The sequence below is a fragment of the Syngnathus scovelli genome, chromosome 2 (assembly GCF_024217435.2).
Source record: "Syngnathus scovelli strain Florida chromosome 2, RoL_Ssco_1.2, whole genome shotgun sequence".
NCBI lineage: Eukaryota > Metazoa > Chordata > Actinopteri > Syngnathiformes > Syngnathidae > Syngnathus > Syngnathus scovelli.
In genome coordinates this window covers 15,208,693-15,225,028 of record NC_090848.1, presented here as the reverse complement: position 1 = coordinate 15,225,028, position 16,336 = coordinate 15,208,693, and the positions used below count along the sequence as shown (strand labels likewise).

Sequence of the window (16,336 nt, the reverse complement as noted above, 5' to 3'; positions counted from 1 at the left end):
CCTCATGCATGCATTCACCGGTCGTGGAGGTTACGTATAAATGTTTGCTTTCTGGCGCCATCTGCAGGAACTGGAAGGAGCTTTTTAACCAATCGTTTTCTCAAGGTGACTCGTTTATTTTTTGTTTTCCACGTTTAATAGTTCTTAATTCTGTTCAACAAGGGATGTTAGTAATTACGACATTGTATTTTAAAATATTATTGTAACAATCCCTGAACCAACCATTGAAGATGCTTGCTCTTTAGCAGCACACTCTCTTTTATGTGGTTATTTTTGTTTATTTGCTTCAAACCCTATTTTTAATAGTGCATCTTCTTCACATGTTGAGAAATGTATTATGAAAAAAAATTAACTATATTAAAAGCCTGTATTTTTTCACATATGTTATGCATTTTTCTAATGGCATTTTTGTCAAAGATCAAGTTAGGAAGTGGACAATGCAACGTAGTAGTATCACTGATGAAAAATTGTCGCCCCTTAAGTTCGAGTTCACTACATAACTAGTATTTTGAACTACACTCGGGCGCGCCATTAATTACGTTATCGTTGTCGCATTAATGACAATGTAGAGGAATCCCGTCACCTGGTGGCTCTTTGGCCAATAAATCACGAAGAAAAACAAAGAAACACGAATACTCGTCGCCGATCTTAAACACCAAAGACGCGTATATGACGCCAGTCACGTCAACTACGCGGATATGACGTCAGTCACGCCGACAACACGGATATGATATTTCACATCACGTGATGTGACAGGTCGCAGTTATGGCGGCGCTGGGCTGACGAGTTGCAAAAAAACCCCGCAGATCGCCCTCCCAGGAAAAGGCTTCGATAGCTTCCCTTGTCACCTGCTTTCGTGCAGGGACCTGGCCAAAATGACGGCCTGAGACAAGCTCATCAGCGAGACTCCAGCAATGCAGCAGCACCAACAACACCAGCAGCAGCAACATCTACAGGCAGAGAATAGTAAAACCAAAAGTATGTTTCTGTCTCGGGCGCTGGAGAAGATCCTCTCAGATCGCGAGGTGAAGAGGAGTCAACACAGCCAGCTGCGCAAAGCCTGTCAGGTGGCACTGGGTGAGTGAGCGTCTGACTTGCTAATAGTAATTCTGTTTTCTTTTAGTTGGGGATCCATGTTTTCCCCCTTCTATCTTCTTCCTCTCCCACGTTAGCTAGCTTTAGCAAGTGAGTGGCACCGTGTTGTGGCGCCTGCTGACGTGTTCAAGTGTCATTTTATTTATCTCCTCGCCATGTTTTGATCAATGCAAAGGCCTTTAGTGTTCTCTCTCCGCTGTCATCGCGGACATTTGCACGCCAGCAGCGCTGTGGTTAGCCGGTTAGGCTAGTTTTGCTAAACAGACCAATCACTGTGTTGTACGTAGCATTGCCAGCCAGTCCAGTAAAACACATACAGTACAGTCAGGATTCCGTCAATCCTTTCCAGTCCACAATGTCCCCACACGTAGCGCTGTATTGTTAAATGTATACATATAAAAACATTATAGGATGTTAAAGAAGAAGAAACGTAGTTTCATACAATTCAAGTATTCACGTGACTAGAGCTGCTACTAACGATAATTTTAAGAACGGATGAAAACGTCAAACACACCACTCAATTTTTTTAACAAAATGTTGTAATCAGGAATGCAATTAAACTTGAGTAGATGATTTTAGGCACTGATCCTGAAGCTGCATTTTTTTTTTCATCGAGCTAGCACATCAGGTTTCATAATCGATCCATTTACTCAACCACCAATTAATATAGTATTGTCATATAATGTAATATGATTTAACGTGTTTGATATTATTTATGAATGAAGGGTTAGGTTCAGCAACAAATGGATTTATTTCCCTGAAACATCAATCCATGGTAAAATCCATACTTTGTGTAGGAGTCAGTGTTTCGAATACATTCAGTGACACAGAGCATCACTGATTAATTAAATCTGATAGACTTGATCAAAAAGTATAGCATGCCTGATATCTCTCAAAGTCAAAAGTCAAATTCAGCTTTATTGTCAATTTCTCCACTCACTGCAAAGGCAGCGTAAACGTACAGATGTAATATGTTGTACCTTGTCAATTTGCGCTTGATATCATCAAGTCTTTTTTTTTTGTCTGATTTTTCATTTCTCTGCTCAGATGAAATCAAGGCAGAGCTCGAGAAACAAAAGTAAGTGAACTCAAGCATTCAAATGTGTGCAATTTGTGCCTGAATGAACGTTTTCATGCCGAGCGATCCGAGTTCAAACCATAAATGCATATAATCCTAATTAATACGATTTTGAATGCTTACAAACATCTTTAAACATTGCTGTAGCCGTAAAACTACACTTGCGCACACACTTTGACAATTCTGATAATGATCATAAAGAATTCATGTGACGCAGTCTGACCAACATTTGATGTTGCTGATGCTCCTTTGGCTGCCTGTGCTGGTGGGGAATTGCCGTTTTGACACCCACTTTCTTGTCCCCCTCCCATAGGGATGGCACGGTGGTCCCACCCAAAGTCAACTACATTGAGGCCGACCAATACGTGCTGCCATTTGAGTTGGCTTGTCAGTCCAAGTCCCCCCGGATAGTTAGCACCTCTTTGGACTGTCTGCAGGTTAACAAACACATACTCTCACGTGCATACGCACGAGGTAGCTCACACCACATCTAGCTCCAAAAATGTGCGTGTAACCATTCTGATTGGATCGGACGTTTAAAAATTTTCTTTTGTGTCTTCCTGGCAGAAACTAATAGCTTATGGACACATCACGGGCAATGCGCCGGACGGCAGAATCCCGGGAAAAAGGTTGATTGACCGCTTGGTGGAGACCATCTGCAACTGCTTCCAGGGACCACAGACTGACGAGGGAGTCCAGCTACAGATCATCAAAGTATGTTCAGTTGAATCCTATCTTCACCGGGCAGTACTCTTTGATTAAGTTTTGTGGGATGCATCATTGCTTTATCTGCACTTTTCAATACCAAATGTTCATGAGTCAACACGTATATGGATATTTCAAAAGATATGGGCAAAGTTTTGTGCTTAGATTTCCTCTAAATGATCAAAATGGGGCAAAAATAAGTTGTAATTCTGTTGCCTCCCAGAACAGCAGCATATAAACAGAAGACTATCAGAAGACCAAGGCTGTGCATATTATTTCCTATGTAGTGCACTATTATGCAATTATGACAATTTGCACGGGTGTTTGAATGTCGGCCACCCAAAATTACCCTCAATGAACTTGGAAAAGTAGTGACCATCGACGGTTTACTCAAAAGTTGAACCATTTGGCTGTGGAAGTAGTGTCCATCTGCCATTGAATAAATAAACACCTTCGGACACTATTTGTGGAAATACGATCCCGGTTTTAGTGTGTTAGACTCAGCCCACCTCTGCGGCTTGCTGAAGTTGTTTGAAGCCATTGCGTACACGCTATCAGGTTAGGCGGGACAGAGTACTCAATCTCCTGTTATGACAAACACTTTGCATACGATTAAATATTTGTTTGTCAACATCTTGCTTGTCAGTCCAGCTTTTTTTTTTAGAGCTAAATCCAAGACACAAGCAGCTAAAAACTAACACAATAAAGTGGCCAACATTTAATAGAAAGTGAAATATGTGATTTCAGAGGTGCTTGCATCAAAATATAGATTCTTAACATTGAAACAAATTGCTATGACACTGATTTGAAAATATTTTCATATGGAGGAGCGAACTTGTCTGTCTTCTCTCCACCATCAGCGTATTCTCTTGTGTTGAACTCCATCTAGGCCCTTCTGACAGCAGTGACCTCCCCACACATCGAAATCCATGAAGGCACAATTCTCCTCACTGTCAGGACCTGCTACAACATCTACCTGGCCAGCCGCAACCTCATCAACCAGACCACCGCCAAGGCCACGCTCACTCAGATGCTCAACGTCATCTTCACGCGCATGGAAAACCAAGCTGTTAGTTCGCTTTACAACTCGCATAGCCTTGACAAATAAATCGGATGAGTAGCACAGCCCCGGTGGCCCCAAAGATCATTACCGAGCCACCCGGCAAGCTGAAAGAGATCATGATGACAAGATGGCCGTCGTATTCTAGGATCAATATGGTTCACATTTTGTGTCTTATACCTCCAGGCTTTGGAAGCCCAAGAGCAAGAGAAAGAGCGGCTTCGACTGCCGCAAGACAACCCCTCTCCGGTCCCTTGTACCCAGAGATCTGGCTCGCCCCGGTCCGACCGCACTCCCACGCCAGAGCCACATAGCTCCCCATCACCGGCAGCCAGTACTCCAGATCTCAACGCCATCAACTCAACACCGCCACCTCCACCCGACCTGGACCTAGATACACCAACTGTTAATGGAGAGTCAGAGAGAAGTAATGTTCCACAGAATGGAGCCACAGAAGGTCCACGTGGCAGTTTAAAATCTCATCTTTTTTCCTTGCAAATTCAGTTTTTGAAGATGAAGGCACCGAAGTGCCTCAGGGCGAAGTAGTTCAGGCAGATGGAGAGGGTCCAGTAACACAGACTGAAGGAGATGAAGGGGAACAGTCGCATCACACTGGTCAGAATTTGTTTTTCATCTTTTTTTTTGGGGGGGGAATATTTCAGTTTTGCAATTGTCAATACCGCTCTTGACCTCGCCTTCTACCAGATGACCCCGTTACCCAGCCCGCCTCTGAGCAGACGCAAGTAGCTCTCCCTAAAGCCGACGTCGAAGCCCTACAGATGAACGGCATCATTGAAGACCGCTCGTCTGTTTCTTCAGCGGACATGCTGGTGAGCCATACAGACATGTTTTGCCTTGCCTTGCTTACACTATTAGAAACTTCATCCACAATAATAATGACAAATGTTATTAAGTGTTTTTTTTTTTTTTTTTTTTTTTTCCCCTGACAGTGTTTTTTTTATTTTTTTATAATCACATCTCATGAGATTGTGCACTAATAAACTTGCAAACTCTTTCTTTGTGTGCACAGGATGCTGAAGCGTTGCAGGGATCCCACAGCCCCTCGCGTTTCTCTCATATCCTACAGAAGGATGCTTTCCTGGTGTTTCGCTCACTGTGCAAACTTTCAATGAAGCCACTTGCTGAAGGACCTCCGGATCCAAAGTGCGTAAGAAGCACGCAAACAAGAGCCTTCTACTTGTTCAATTGCACACTGGCTGCTTGCACATTGCTCAACTTATTGTCTGTCAAAAACAGAAGTACACCTGCATTATAGCCGCACCACACCCTTTTGTTGAGGCTGTCAATCTCATGTCCATAAAATCTATCTCCTTGGCCAAGAAGTAAATACAAGGAGTGCCTCATTTTCCATTCTTTGTTAACACACTTTGTTCAAACGGCTGCATTTAAATGCATAATCTTTTTTGCACTTTTACTAATTTGTGGAGACCAAAAGGTGTAACGTGTATTGAAAATAGAAATTTGTTTCACAAATTCACCAAGTGCTTTGTTTCTCTTTCGCTCTCTCTGTCTCCCGCTCTCCTCTCTCTTCTCTCCCTCTCTATACATCTTATAGTGCCTTTGGATCTCTGGTTACTGTAACTTTAACTCTAGGCTACTGTTGTGGATAGGCCAAAGTAAACTGAGCCCAGAATCCTATAGAGATAATCATGCTCTATTGTTTTAAACGGTGGAATATTCATAGTCTCGTTCACCCATTTTCATGACCTCTTTCTATTCAAAAGACAGTTTCTGATCTTATCGTAACATTTTTCGTGATCCTTAAATAAGCTGTAGGCTGGTCACCTCATATTGCTGATGCCAATGAATGCAGTTAAGGACATTAACATGTCTTATTTTGTCCAGGTCGCACGAGTTGCGCTCCAAGATTGTGTCGCTGCAGCTGCTGCTCTCAGTGCTGCAGGGCGCGGGGCCGTTGTTCCGCACCCACGAGATGTTCGTCAACGCCATCAAGCAGTATCTTTGCGTGGCGCTCTCCAAAAACGGCGTCTCCTCCGTGCCCGAGGTCTTCGAGCTGTCACTGGCTATCTTCCTCACATTGCTGTCCCATTTTAAGGTCCACCTGAAAATGCAGATTGAGGTATGTGGCGCCTCCAAAACTGCTGTTTTGTTTTCCCCCCCAAACTCTTTCTAACATATTGTTCCTCAGGTGTTTTTTAGGGAGATTTTTCTGACCATTTTGGAGACGTCGACGAGTTCGTTTGAGCACAAGTGGATGGTTATTCAGACACTGACACGCATTTGCGCAGGTATGTGTCTTAAGCAAGGGTGGGTAAAATATGGCACACAGGCCACTCCCTTTTGTAACTTTGTTGACAATGATGTATTTTCCCATTTGGTGATGCATCTTTTTCCTCTCCAGATGCTCAATGTGTTGTTGACATTTACGTGAACTACGACTGTGATCTCAATGCCTCCAATATCTTTGAACGCCTGGTCAACGATCTGTCCAAAATAGCTATGGGCAGGAGTGGTCAGGAGCTGGGCATGACCCCTCTGCAGGTACATACTTCTGATTGGCTCCTCTAATGCACAGCAAGAAGAAGAAAATGAATTGTTATAAAGAAACATCAATATTTATTTAATATGATGTATTGGTGAATTGGAACTTTGTACAGTACAGTGGCTGCAGAGAGGAGCAGACGGTTTAAATAAGGGCAGTCCTTTATTTGTACAAATAAAATAAAATACTAACTAGTTTTCATCTTCTTTAATGTAGTTTTTAATAATACCTGTCCCTGTTTGAGGTGCGGTGCCAATTGAAGTTTTTAGTGGATGGTGTCTTATTTGAGTGGAGTCCTCTATATACAAAAAGGCATGTGAAATTAGGACTAAGTGAGTGTCGTCGTGTTCTTCAACAGGAGCTCAGCCTGCGTAAGAAGGGCCTGGAATGCTTGGTGTCCATCCTCAAATGTATGGTTGAGTGGAGCAAGGATATGTATGTCAACCCAAACCTGCAGGCCAACCTCGGTAAGCTCTCTTTTCATTCAGTTTCCCCCCACATTTTGCAAACGTAGATCTGTTTTTGTTTGTTTTGCAGGCCAGGATCCTCCATCGGAGAGCGAAATGTCAGAGTTGAAGCTTCCGGAGCAGCTGGCAGGACGTCGAGACAGCGTCAGCTCCTTGGACTCCACGGTCTCGGCCGGTGTATCGCTGTCTCAGCTGGACCACCCGGAGCAGTATGAAGTCATCAAACAGCAGAAGGACATCATCGAGCATGGCATTGAACTGTGAGCCTCTTGAAAGATACCGTTGACGTTCACAAAATGCGATCGATTGATTGCCTTTGTTCTCTCCCCTTTCTCCTAGCTTTAACAAAAAGCCAAAACGGGGTATCCAGTATCTGCAGGATCAGGGCATGTTGGGCTCCACAGCTGAGAACATTGCACAGTTCCTTCACCAGGAGGACAGACTGGACACAGTAAGCAACATGGGGATTTAAATTATAAACAGCATTCAATACAATCCCGATGCTAACTGCCGTGCGTCTGCACGTAAATAGACCCAAGTGGGCGAGTTCCTGGGTGAGAACATAAAGCTGAATAAAGAGGTGATGTACTGCTACGTTGACCAGCTGGACTTCTGTGGGCGGGACTTTGTCTCGGCCCTCAGAGCCTTTTTGGAAGGATTCCGGCTGCCAGGGGAAGCCCAAAAGATTGATAGGCTCATGGAGAAGTTCGCTGCCCGATACCTCGAGTGCAACCAGGGGTGGGTCCGCTTCAATGCGCAAGAATAATGTTATAATCTTTCTCACTAATCCTGTCATGATTTGGCTAACTGGTGTTTTTTGTTTTGTTTTTTTGCAGACAAACATTGTTTGCCAGTGCAGACACAGCTTATGTACTGGCTTACTCCATCATTATGCTCACCACAGACCTGCATAGTCCTCAGGTAAAAATGAGGGTCATTCGATATATTAGTATGTAGTGTGCTGTGAGGCTTCACACTTGGAATCACTGTTGCTCGTGTAGGTGAAGAACAAAATGACTAAAGAGCAGTACATCAAGATGAACCGTGGCATTAACGACAGTAAGGATCTTCCCGAAGAGTATTTATCCTCTATTTATGACGAGATTGCCGGAAAGAAGATAGCCATGAAGGAGAGCAGAGAGTTCTCAATTACTCCCAAGTCCACCAAGCAGAGTGAGTCTTATTTCTGGATGAGTGTGTCACATATGTGCTCATGATCCATTTTGGCAAAAGGCTTTTCTTTCACCTGAGGTGTAGCCAGTGAAAAACAGCGTCGCCTGTTGTACAACATGGAGATGGAGCAGATGGCCAAGACCGCTAAAGCTCTGATGGAGGCAGTCAGCCATGCGCAGGCCCCTTTTTTTAGCGCTACACACCTGGAACACGTCCGGCCCATGTTTAAGGTCCGTGAAACTGGTCTACTGTAGTCCTCTTTGTCCGAATACTTTTATGCTAAAATCTGTTGATAGTCTATATGGCATAGTTGAAACAAGGCTATATAGAAAAAGATAATGGTGGCTATGTTGCTCAATCCTGTACAGTTTTGAAAATAGTTTACACAATTCTGACGATATTTGACGTGACGTTATATGAGCTGTTCTTTTCAGCTGGCATGGACCCCTTTGCTGGCAGCATTCAGCGTGGGCCTTCAGGACTGTGATGACCCGGAGGTCGCATCATTGTGTCTGGAGGGCATCCGATGCGCCATCAGAATCGCCTGCATCTTCAGCATGCAGGTAAAAATTGCTCCAGAAGTCCTGGATTTGAGTCTGCGCGGGTTATTTTCCACTTTGGTGGTCACCAACCTCCTTGTCTGCATGCAGCTGGAACGAGATGCCTACGTCCAGGCCCTGGCCAGGTTCACGCTGCTGACAGCCAGCTCCAGCATCACTGAGATGAAGCAGAAGAACATTGACACCATCAAGACTCTTATCACTGTGGCACACACGGATGGAAACTACCTGGGCAACTCCTGGCACGAGGTCAGTCAATCGGAATGGTGATGATTCTTTTTGGTATTTATATTATTCACATCAGAAATGTAACGGAAAGAATCCTTGTAATAGATCCTGAGGTGTATTAGTCAACTGGAACTTGCTCAGTTGATTGGCACTGGGGTGAAGACACGCTACATATCAGGGGTGGTTCGAGAGAAAGAGGCCAGCATCAAGGGCTTACCCTCGGGCACAGAGGAATTCATGCCCCTTGGACTCGGTAGGTAACACTGAAAAACAATCTCATTCCACAGGGGATAAGCCAAAGCGCAAATATTGTTTGGAATGATTTTGCATTTGCATGCTTGTTTATTTGGGGGAGGGGAAAAAAAAACCATTAACATTGCAGATTTATTTTAAACCATATCACCCAGCCCTACAGACACAGGACATTGTTGTGTATTTTTCTATAATTGAACAGAAATTAGCTGAAACGAAGGCCTTGTTACACATTTCACAGATGTAACTCGTTGGTTTTCATGGTGGTATGCTCAATGAGTTGCAGGTCATCTGGTTGGAAACCAGGACAAGCGTCAGATGGCTCACCTCCAGGAGTCAGTGGGAGAGACCAGCTCTCAGAGTGTTGTCGTAGCGGTGGACAGGTGAATCATACATGTGTAGAGCTGATCATTCATTCCCTTACACTTGCACTCTTCTGTGGTATCTGCAGGATCTTCACAGGTTCTACCAGACTGGATGGAAACGCGATTGGTGAGTGAACAGCTCCTTCCCCGTTGGCTCTCCTTGTGCGACCGCTCGCACAGCTGAAAAAGTGGCTCACCAGCTATTCGACTATCTCATCTTCCTGCAGTGGACTTTGTGAGGTGGCTGTGCGCCGTCTCCATGGACGAGCTGGCCTCAGCACATCAGCCTAGAATGTTCAGTTTGCAGAAGATAGTGGAGATTTCCTACTACAACATGAACCGAATCAGGCTGCAGTGGTCTCGAATCTGGCAGGTCATAGGAGACCATTTTAATAAGGTCAGTGGGACCTTCATAGTTCATATGGTCCTTCATCGGTCATCTGGAGAGTTAGTGACAATTTCATTCTGCAGTTCTCTGGTGGACAGTTAAAATGTCAAAGAAAACTTTTCATCTCTGCTTTGAGTCTTTTGACCCTCCCTTCTAGTAAAATGCCAAATCCTACTCTGGTGCAAGGTCATTTGTTTCAACAAACAAGAACTACCTATAAATTGTAAACCTCCTTGAAAATAATAGACTCCAGTAAAAACGGATGCAGTTTGTCTTTGGGGAACAAGCTATCAACCCCGGCACCTCCAGACTTGGCAATGTTCTTACTCATAAACAGTTTAAAGAATGCCTGTACATAGATTCCACAAAGTAATCACAGCCTTGGTAAGAAGCACCATCCCCGTTTTGCGTCTTCCATAGGTTGGCTGTAATCCCAATGAAGATGTAGCGATATTTGCAGTGGACTCACTCAGGCAGCTCTCAATGAAGTTCTTGGAAAAAGGAGAGCTCGCGAATTTCCGTTTCCAAAAAGATTTCCTCAGGCCTTTTGAGCACATCATGAAGAAAAACAGGTAGAGAACATTGTAATATGATTGCCTCGCATATCATCTTTGTTGATTTCTGGATATTTTTTTCGGGCATTATCCATCAACACACCCACAGGTCTCCTACTATCAGAGACATGGTGATCAGATGCGTGGCACAGATGGTCAACTCCCAGGCTGCCAACATCCGTTCGGGCTGGAAGAACATCTTCTCGGTATTTCACCAGGCAGCCTCCGACCGTGACGAGTCCATCGTGGACCTTGCATTCCAGACCAGTGGCCATATCGTCAGTGAGTTAACCACTGATTCTCAAACAGTGTGACGCGGCACATCCGTGTTCTGTGTGAGATGTAATCCGGTGTGCTGTAGAAAATTGTGCAATTCCACTTGATTGGTCCAAAATTTATTTCTACTAGGAAATATGTATGTTGTCCGGCTATCTATGCCAGTGATAGGCAGAAGGTACAATTGTCATTCATAATTTCAGGAGGATGTGTGACTTCTTTTCCTTCCATCCTAATCCACTCTTCCGTCCATCAGTGAATACATTCCGGGAACATTTTGCGGCTGCAATCGATTCCTTCCAAGACGCGGTGAAGTGCCTGTCCGAGTTTGTGTGCAACGCAGCTTTCCCCGACACGAGCATGGAGGCCATCCGACTCATCCGCCACTGCGCCAAATATGTCTCAGAGAGGCCACAGGTTGGTGCAACTTAGCTTCCCTCCACTAATTTCTACATCACATGTCCTGGCGTCCTTGTCCTGCAGGCTCTTAGGGAGTACACCAGCGATGACATGAACGTGGCCCCCGGGGATCGGGTTTGGGTTCGCGGCTGGTTTCCCATCCTGTTTGAGCTGTCTTGCATCATCAATCGCTGCAAGTTGGATGTGCGCACCAGGTATGAGCTAATGAGTCCTGCTTAGAGTTTCTTCATATGTTTTACCAATGCACAAAACATCATTCCAGCCTTTGCTGCATTACGGTAGGAGGTTGCCTCCTTCCTGTGGTTCCGTTTTGAACTTTGAAGCATTGTTTGCTCTTGACAGAGGTCTTACAGTTATGTTTGAGATCATGAAGAGTTATGGCCACACCTTCGAGAAACATTGGTGGCACGACCTCTTCCGAATCGTCTTCCGCATCTTTGACAACATGAAGCTCCCGGAGCAACAGACCGAGGTAAGGTGTTTCTGGTTTTGGATTCTTGAGAAAATAAAAGAATCGTAATTAGCTATAATTCCTTTGGTGTTAAGGTGTGGCTCTCATTTGTGGCTTCACTCTGTGTGTACAGAAAACAGAGTGGATGACGACGACGTGCAACCATGCGCTGTACGCCATCTGTGACGTGTTTACACAGTTTTACGAGCCTCTCAGCGAGGTCCTGCTGGCGGACATTTTCACGCAACTCCAATGGTGTGTTCGGCAAGGTGAGTGTTATATTATCACAATCTGCTGAATATACAAAAAGCGTCACCCAATCAGACTTCATTGTCTTCATTGTCGGTTGTGCATGCATGCAAACATGCTTTTTGAAATCACTCTGTGTGATTATTGGAGCACTGTAATGAAACATCTAATAGTGGACAAAGAGTTTTTTTCTACTACATTGCGTGTCTCCTCTTTTCCTTCAGACAATGAGCAGCTGGCTCGTTCGGGAACCAACTGCCTGGAGAACCTGGTGATTCTCAACGGGGAGAAGTTCAGTCCTGAAGTGTGGAACATCACCTGCTCATGCATGCTGGAGATCTTTCAAAACACCAGCCCTCAAGTGTACGCAAGCTGGCCATGAAATTTCTCTTCCATAAAATGCAAATGTCTTTGCTCAATGCATCTTGTTCTTCCTTCATCAGCTTGTTGACATGGCGACCTGCTGGACAGGAGGATGACGCTGCTGACGGCAAGCACTTGGTAAGGACAAACAAAGCACAAAATATCAGGTCTTTTAATGGCAAATAATTAGTGTATAATATACTGTCTATTTTGCAATGGACTTTTAAGAAAAAATAGTATCATGACTAATTGGAAATGCTTTTGTCAACGCATGGCATGATTCACGTACTCTTGGGGAAGAGGGCGTTCCGTGATCGCAGCACTGATTTAAAGTGTATTTCAGGATGTAGACTTTGACACCCAGTCCCAGAGCAGCTATGATCGAGCGCTTTCGGAAAGAGCACACAGCCAAATGTCCAGTGATGACACCTGGAAGGGCAAGTCCAATGCTCGTGAGTAGAACGCATTCTGGACATATACGGAACTTTTTGTTCATGTTATTTGTTTGTTTAACAATATTCTCAGTGGACAGTGTTTTTTTTCCCCCCCCCTCAAAGGTCTGTGGTGCTTTTCTGTCCTTGCAGGAGTTTCAGACCACAAGTTGTTTGCAGGTCTGCTCATCAAATGTGTGGTGCAGTTGGAGCTTATCCAGACCATTGACAACATTGTCTTCTACCCGTCGACCAGCAAGAAAGAGGACGCCGAGAACATGGCTGCTGCCCAGGTAGCAAAAATAGCAAGAAGAAATGTGGCATCAGTGGATTTGCTAGCCTTTGAGTCGCACACTAACTGAGGTTGTCGCTCTGTTAGCGAGACGCTCTGGAAGAAGCGTCGACCGACGTCGGCGGTTCGGATTGTGATCAGGGAATGTACAGTCGTATGACCTCCGCTCACCTCTTCAAGCTGCTAGACTGTCTGCTGGAGTCGCACACCTTTGCCAAGGACTTCAACTCCAACAACGAGCAAAGGACGGCCCTCTGGAGGGCAGGTACAGCAAAGCTCTCATTCACCCGCATACGGAATAAGGTCAATTTTTATTTCTTTAGTATTGTCTTGCTCGCCACAATTTGAGGACCAAGATCCTGGACATGTTTTAGCAAGGCCAGCCGGGGGTGTTAATAATTTTGTCTTTATATGCACATACCCAATGGAGATGTCTAATGTGATGTTGACAGGCTTCAAAGGAAAGTCCAAGCCCAACTTGTTGAAGCAGGAAACTAGCAGCCTTGCCTGCAGCCTGAGGATTCTCTTCCGAATGTACTCGGACCCCCAGCTGCGTGACGCGTGGCCTGACATCCAAACACGACTGCTACTGTGAGTGCAACACGCTGGACCGCTTTTCAGTTTACAATGTATTTTTATGTTTAGTCCTGAAAGAACAGCATTAACATAATACCCACATTAACCCAAGTCATGAACGAGAGGGCAAGCTATCTTGGAAAAAAGAAAAAAACAAAACCTTTCCAGAACGGAACATCCAATTCGAATTATTCTCAATGTTCCAGCTGTTTTATAAGAATAGAGCTCTATTCTTGGAAATGTTTTCATCTCAATAAAATCAACATTACAAATCTATGAAAATTTTAACTTTATTCATGGGAAATTATAAGACTGTTAAAATAAATAAAACAAAAAATTAATAAAATACTACACTTCATTTTCAATAAAATGACTTGATTCTTGAAACTTTACAACTTCTGCAATAAGATGACTATTTTTAAAACAAAACTTATTACAAATAATTGTCAATAAAAATGGACTTTATAACTTAGTTGTGAAAACTGTGACTTTGCATATTCCAAATGACAGAAAATGTTTTTTTATTAACATTGGCACTTGTCAGTTAGTATGTTGCGGGAGTGTGAGTGTTCTCAAATGACGTCTTGTGAAGCTTGTGGCTCCTGGTCTGGTGTTAAAGTGATGATAAACAACAACCAACTGTTTCATTTGCATAAAGTGCAGCTCTGCTCTTACCTCATGTTGGCCAAGATGTTATCGTGTTTTTTGTTGTTGTTTTTCTGGAGGGGCGGGGCACCTGGTTTGTTATATTTGTGCAAACAAGCCGTGCCGTACTGGTGGTGTTTGTCACCCAGCTGCTGACTCACAAGGAATATTTTGACTGATGATGCTGCAGCCGTGCCGTGATCTATATTACTACTTCAGTTGCTGCAATAGCTGTAATAGTAGTGTAATGTGATGCCCAACTCTGAAATTAATGACTGTTATTCATCAGACTTATTGATAATACTGTTGTTGCTGCATTGCCAGGGTGTGCAGTGAAGCTCTGGCCTACTTCATCGGTCTCACGTCGGAGAGTCACAGAGAGGCATGGAACAGTCTGCTCATGCTGCTCCTCACCAGGACACTCAGGCTGCCTGATGACAAGGTACAAACACACTCAGAGCCACACACACTGTCACCTAATTCAAAAATGAAAGTGTCTAATTGGTGCGCATGTTTCTCCTGCCCCAGTTCAAGCCGCACGCCTCGTGCTACTTCTCGCACCTGTGCGAGATGATGCAGTTTGACCTGATTCCCGAGCTACGCGCCGTTCTGCGGCGCTTCTTCCTGCGCATCGGTGCCGTCTTCCACATTGCCGCTCTGGGGCCACGGCAGAGAGATGGCCCCTGAGTAGACCCCCCTCCCCCCAAATTCCCTTCACCCTTCATTTGGCCCACCGAAGAAGCTGACTGTGACCAGCAGTCTGCCGACTCCTCATTCATCTCATACTGGTCATGACGCCATTACACCAAGGGGTGTAATTGGCCAAGACAAAACTTGACGAAACGACTTGGTTCAAGGAACTTGAAGGACCTTCCACCTGCTCTCTCTTTTGGCCACCTGTGCCTGTCAGGAAAAGACCATTTGTGAGTCAGCCGCCCTGCTACATCACACTTTCTGCTGTGACACTGCAGTGTTCAGCATTGGCTTGTTTACAACCGTGTTGCGTCCCAAGTGTGCTAATGCATTCCTATAGTGCGGTGGCCCGCATTTCTTCCCATCCTTGCCTCTACCATCGCATCGACTGGACCCGATAAGGCGGTCGCTCCTCTTCTTTTTGCACATGTCGCTCTCACCTTTTGTCCTAAAATGCAGTGTTTAAAGAAAAAGGATGTTTGTAATTATTTAAAGTGCATTTAAATATTTTTGGGAGAATCATTCCTTCCCCCCCTGTCACAATGGATGTCTAATTTTCTTCCCTAAAGACTAGGGAATCTATAAATATATATAAATATATACAGTAAATGCAAAAATGCAGACTGTCACGTTTGCAGTGTAAGATTCAATGTATGATATACGGTGGAGATGAAAACGCAATGATGGTTCTATTATGTTGTGATGTTATCTTTGAGCGTTGAAGTTATCAATAAACTGAAATTCTGATCAGTTTAACATTGAAACCAATCATTTTAGTACAATGGTTCACCTCTGATGTTATGTTCACACATCATGTTGTTGCTGGCAGGTCGAAAACATGTCTAACTGTCCAAACTCACATTGGTCTGCACTAATGTCATCTGTTATTTGTGTGCATTTTTAAACACTTTAGTGTTGACGCTTGAATGCTCAAATAAGTTTTGCAAAACTCTCCCTTCCCCTTAATTTTGTGGGAGACTTGCAACATTGTCACCTCAAGATTGAAAGTGTTTTTTTTTTTTTTTTTTTTAGACAATAATGAGTGAAATAGGGAGGTTAAATACATTTCATTGAATCCGATTTTTAAAACTGGTCAGCCACTAAGGTAAGTGCAAGCAGATTATTTCTGTATATTAAACTGCTTAGTCATCTTATAGTTTTATTTATTGCATCACTCATGGATCGAAGAACTTTGAGAAAAGAAATTAGGAAGATGTAACCACGGTTGTTTGCCTTTATGACAAATTAAAGGCATTTTGTTGGGCGCCCCTTGTGAGCACTCACTTTGATGTGTGGCCATATATCAAACCAAAAATAAATTAGAATAAACCTAATATGTTTTTGGAATGTGGAAGGAGCCAGAGAAAACACCATGATATTTAGCTTTCGGTGAAATTTTGGAATTAAGCTCAAATGTAGAACAGGTGAATTTAATCTGGCCTCTCATTTTTTCAATATTCATGTTCAACTTCAGTGTCAGTATTTTTTGGA

General features: G+C 43.9%; 1 protein-coding gene across 3 annotated transcripts; it reads left to right on the top strand.

The window, feature by feature from the left end:
* The first annotated feature begins 728 nt into the window (after nucleotides 1-728).
* arfgef2 (ADP-ribosylation factor guanine nucleotide-exchange factor 2 (brefeldin A-inhibited)) lies at nucleotides 729-15,601 on the top strand. Of its 3 annotated transcripts, none has more exons than XM_049755686.2 (39): nucleotides 729-1,077; nucleotides 2,143-2,173; nucleotides 2,487-2,610; nucleotides 2,741-2,887; nucleotides 3,768-3,947; nucleotides 4,125-4,365; nucleotides 4,437-4,553; nucleotides 4,644-4,768; nucleotides 4,969-5,102; nucleotides 5,805-6,039; nucleotides 6,109-6,208; nucleotides 6,322-6,461; nucleotides 6,821-6,929; nucleotides 7,000-7,189; nucleotides 7,269-7,380; nucleotides 7,462-7,667; nucleotides 7,766-7,850; nucleotides 7,931-8,102; nucleotides 8,187-8,332; nucleotides 8,537-8,665; nucleotides 8,753-8,911; nucleotides 8,996-9,143; nucleotides 9,423-9,525; nucleotides 9,594-9,634; nucleotides 9,735-9,904; nucleotides 10,316-10,467; nucleotides 10,559-10,731; nucleotides 10,982-11,142; nucleotides 11,209-11,339; nucleotides 11,488-11,617; nucleotides 11,730-11,865; nucleotides 12,070-12,208; nucleotides 12,289-12,346; nucleotides 12,552-12,660; nucleotides 12,793-12,932; nucleotides 13,019-13,196; nucleotides 13,384-13,522; nucleotides 14,477-14,594; nucleotides 14,681-15,601. In XM_049755686.2, exons 1-39 carry the CDS (start codon nucleotides 915-917, stop codon nucleotides 14,837-14,839), a joined length of 5,430 nt encoding a protein of 1,809 aa, XP_049611643.1. In that variant the 5' UTR covers nucleotides 729-914; the 3' UTR covers nucleotides 14,840-15,601. The 3 variants fall into 3 exon arrangements, with proteins under 3 accessions (XP_049611643.1, XP_049611641.1, XP_049611642.1); XM_049755684.2 differs by having other exon boundaries at nucleotides 8,181-8,332; XM_049755685.1 differs by having other exon boundaries at nucleotides 730-1,077; nucleotides 8,181-8,332; nucleotides 9,429-9,525.
* The last annotated feature ends 735 nt before the right edge of the window (nucleotides 15,602-16,336 follow it).

Bases quoted from the DNA above. Each gene is read 5' to 3' on its own strand.
- arfgef2 (XM_049755684.2), top strand. From the start codon at position 915: ATGCAGCAGCACCAACAACACCAGCAGCAGCAACATCTACAGGCAGAG. The intron at 5,103-5,804 runs GTGCGTAAGAAG...TATTTTGTCCAG, and splicing joins GAAGGACCTCCGGATCCAAA to GTCGCACGAGTTGCGCTCCA. The intron at 6,930-6,999 runs GTAAGCTCTCTT...TTTGTTTTGCAG, and splicing joins AAACCTGCAGGCCAACCTCG to GCCAGGATCCTCCATCGGAG.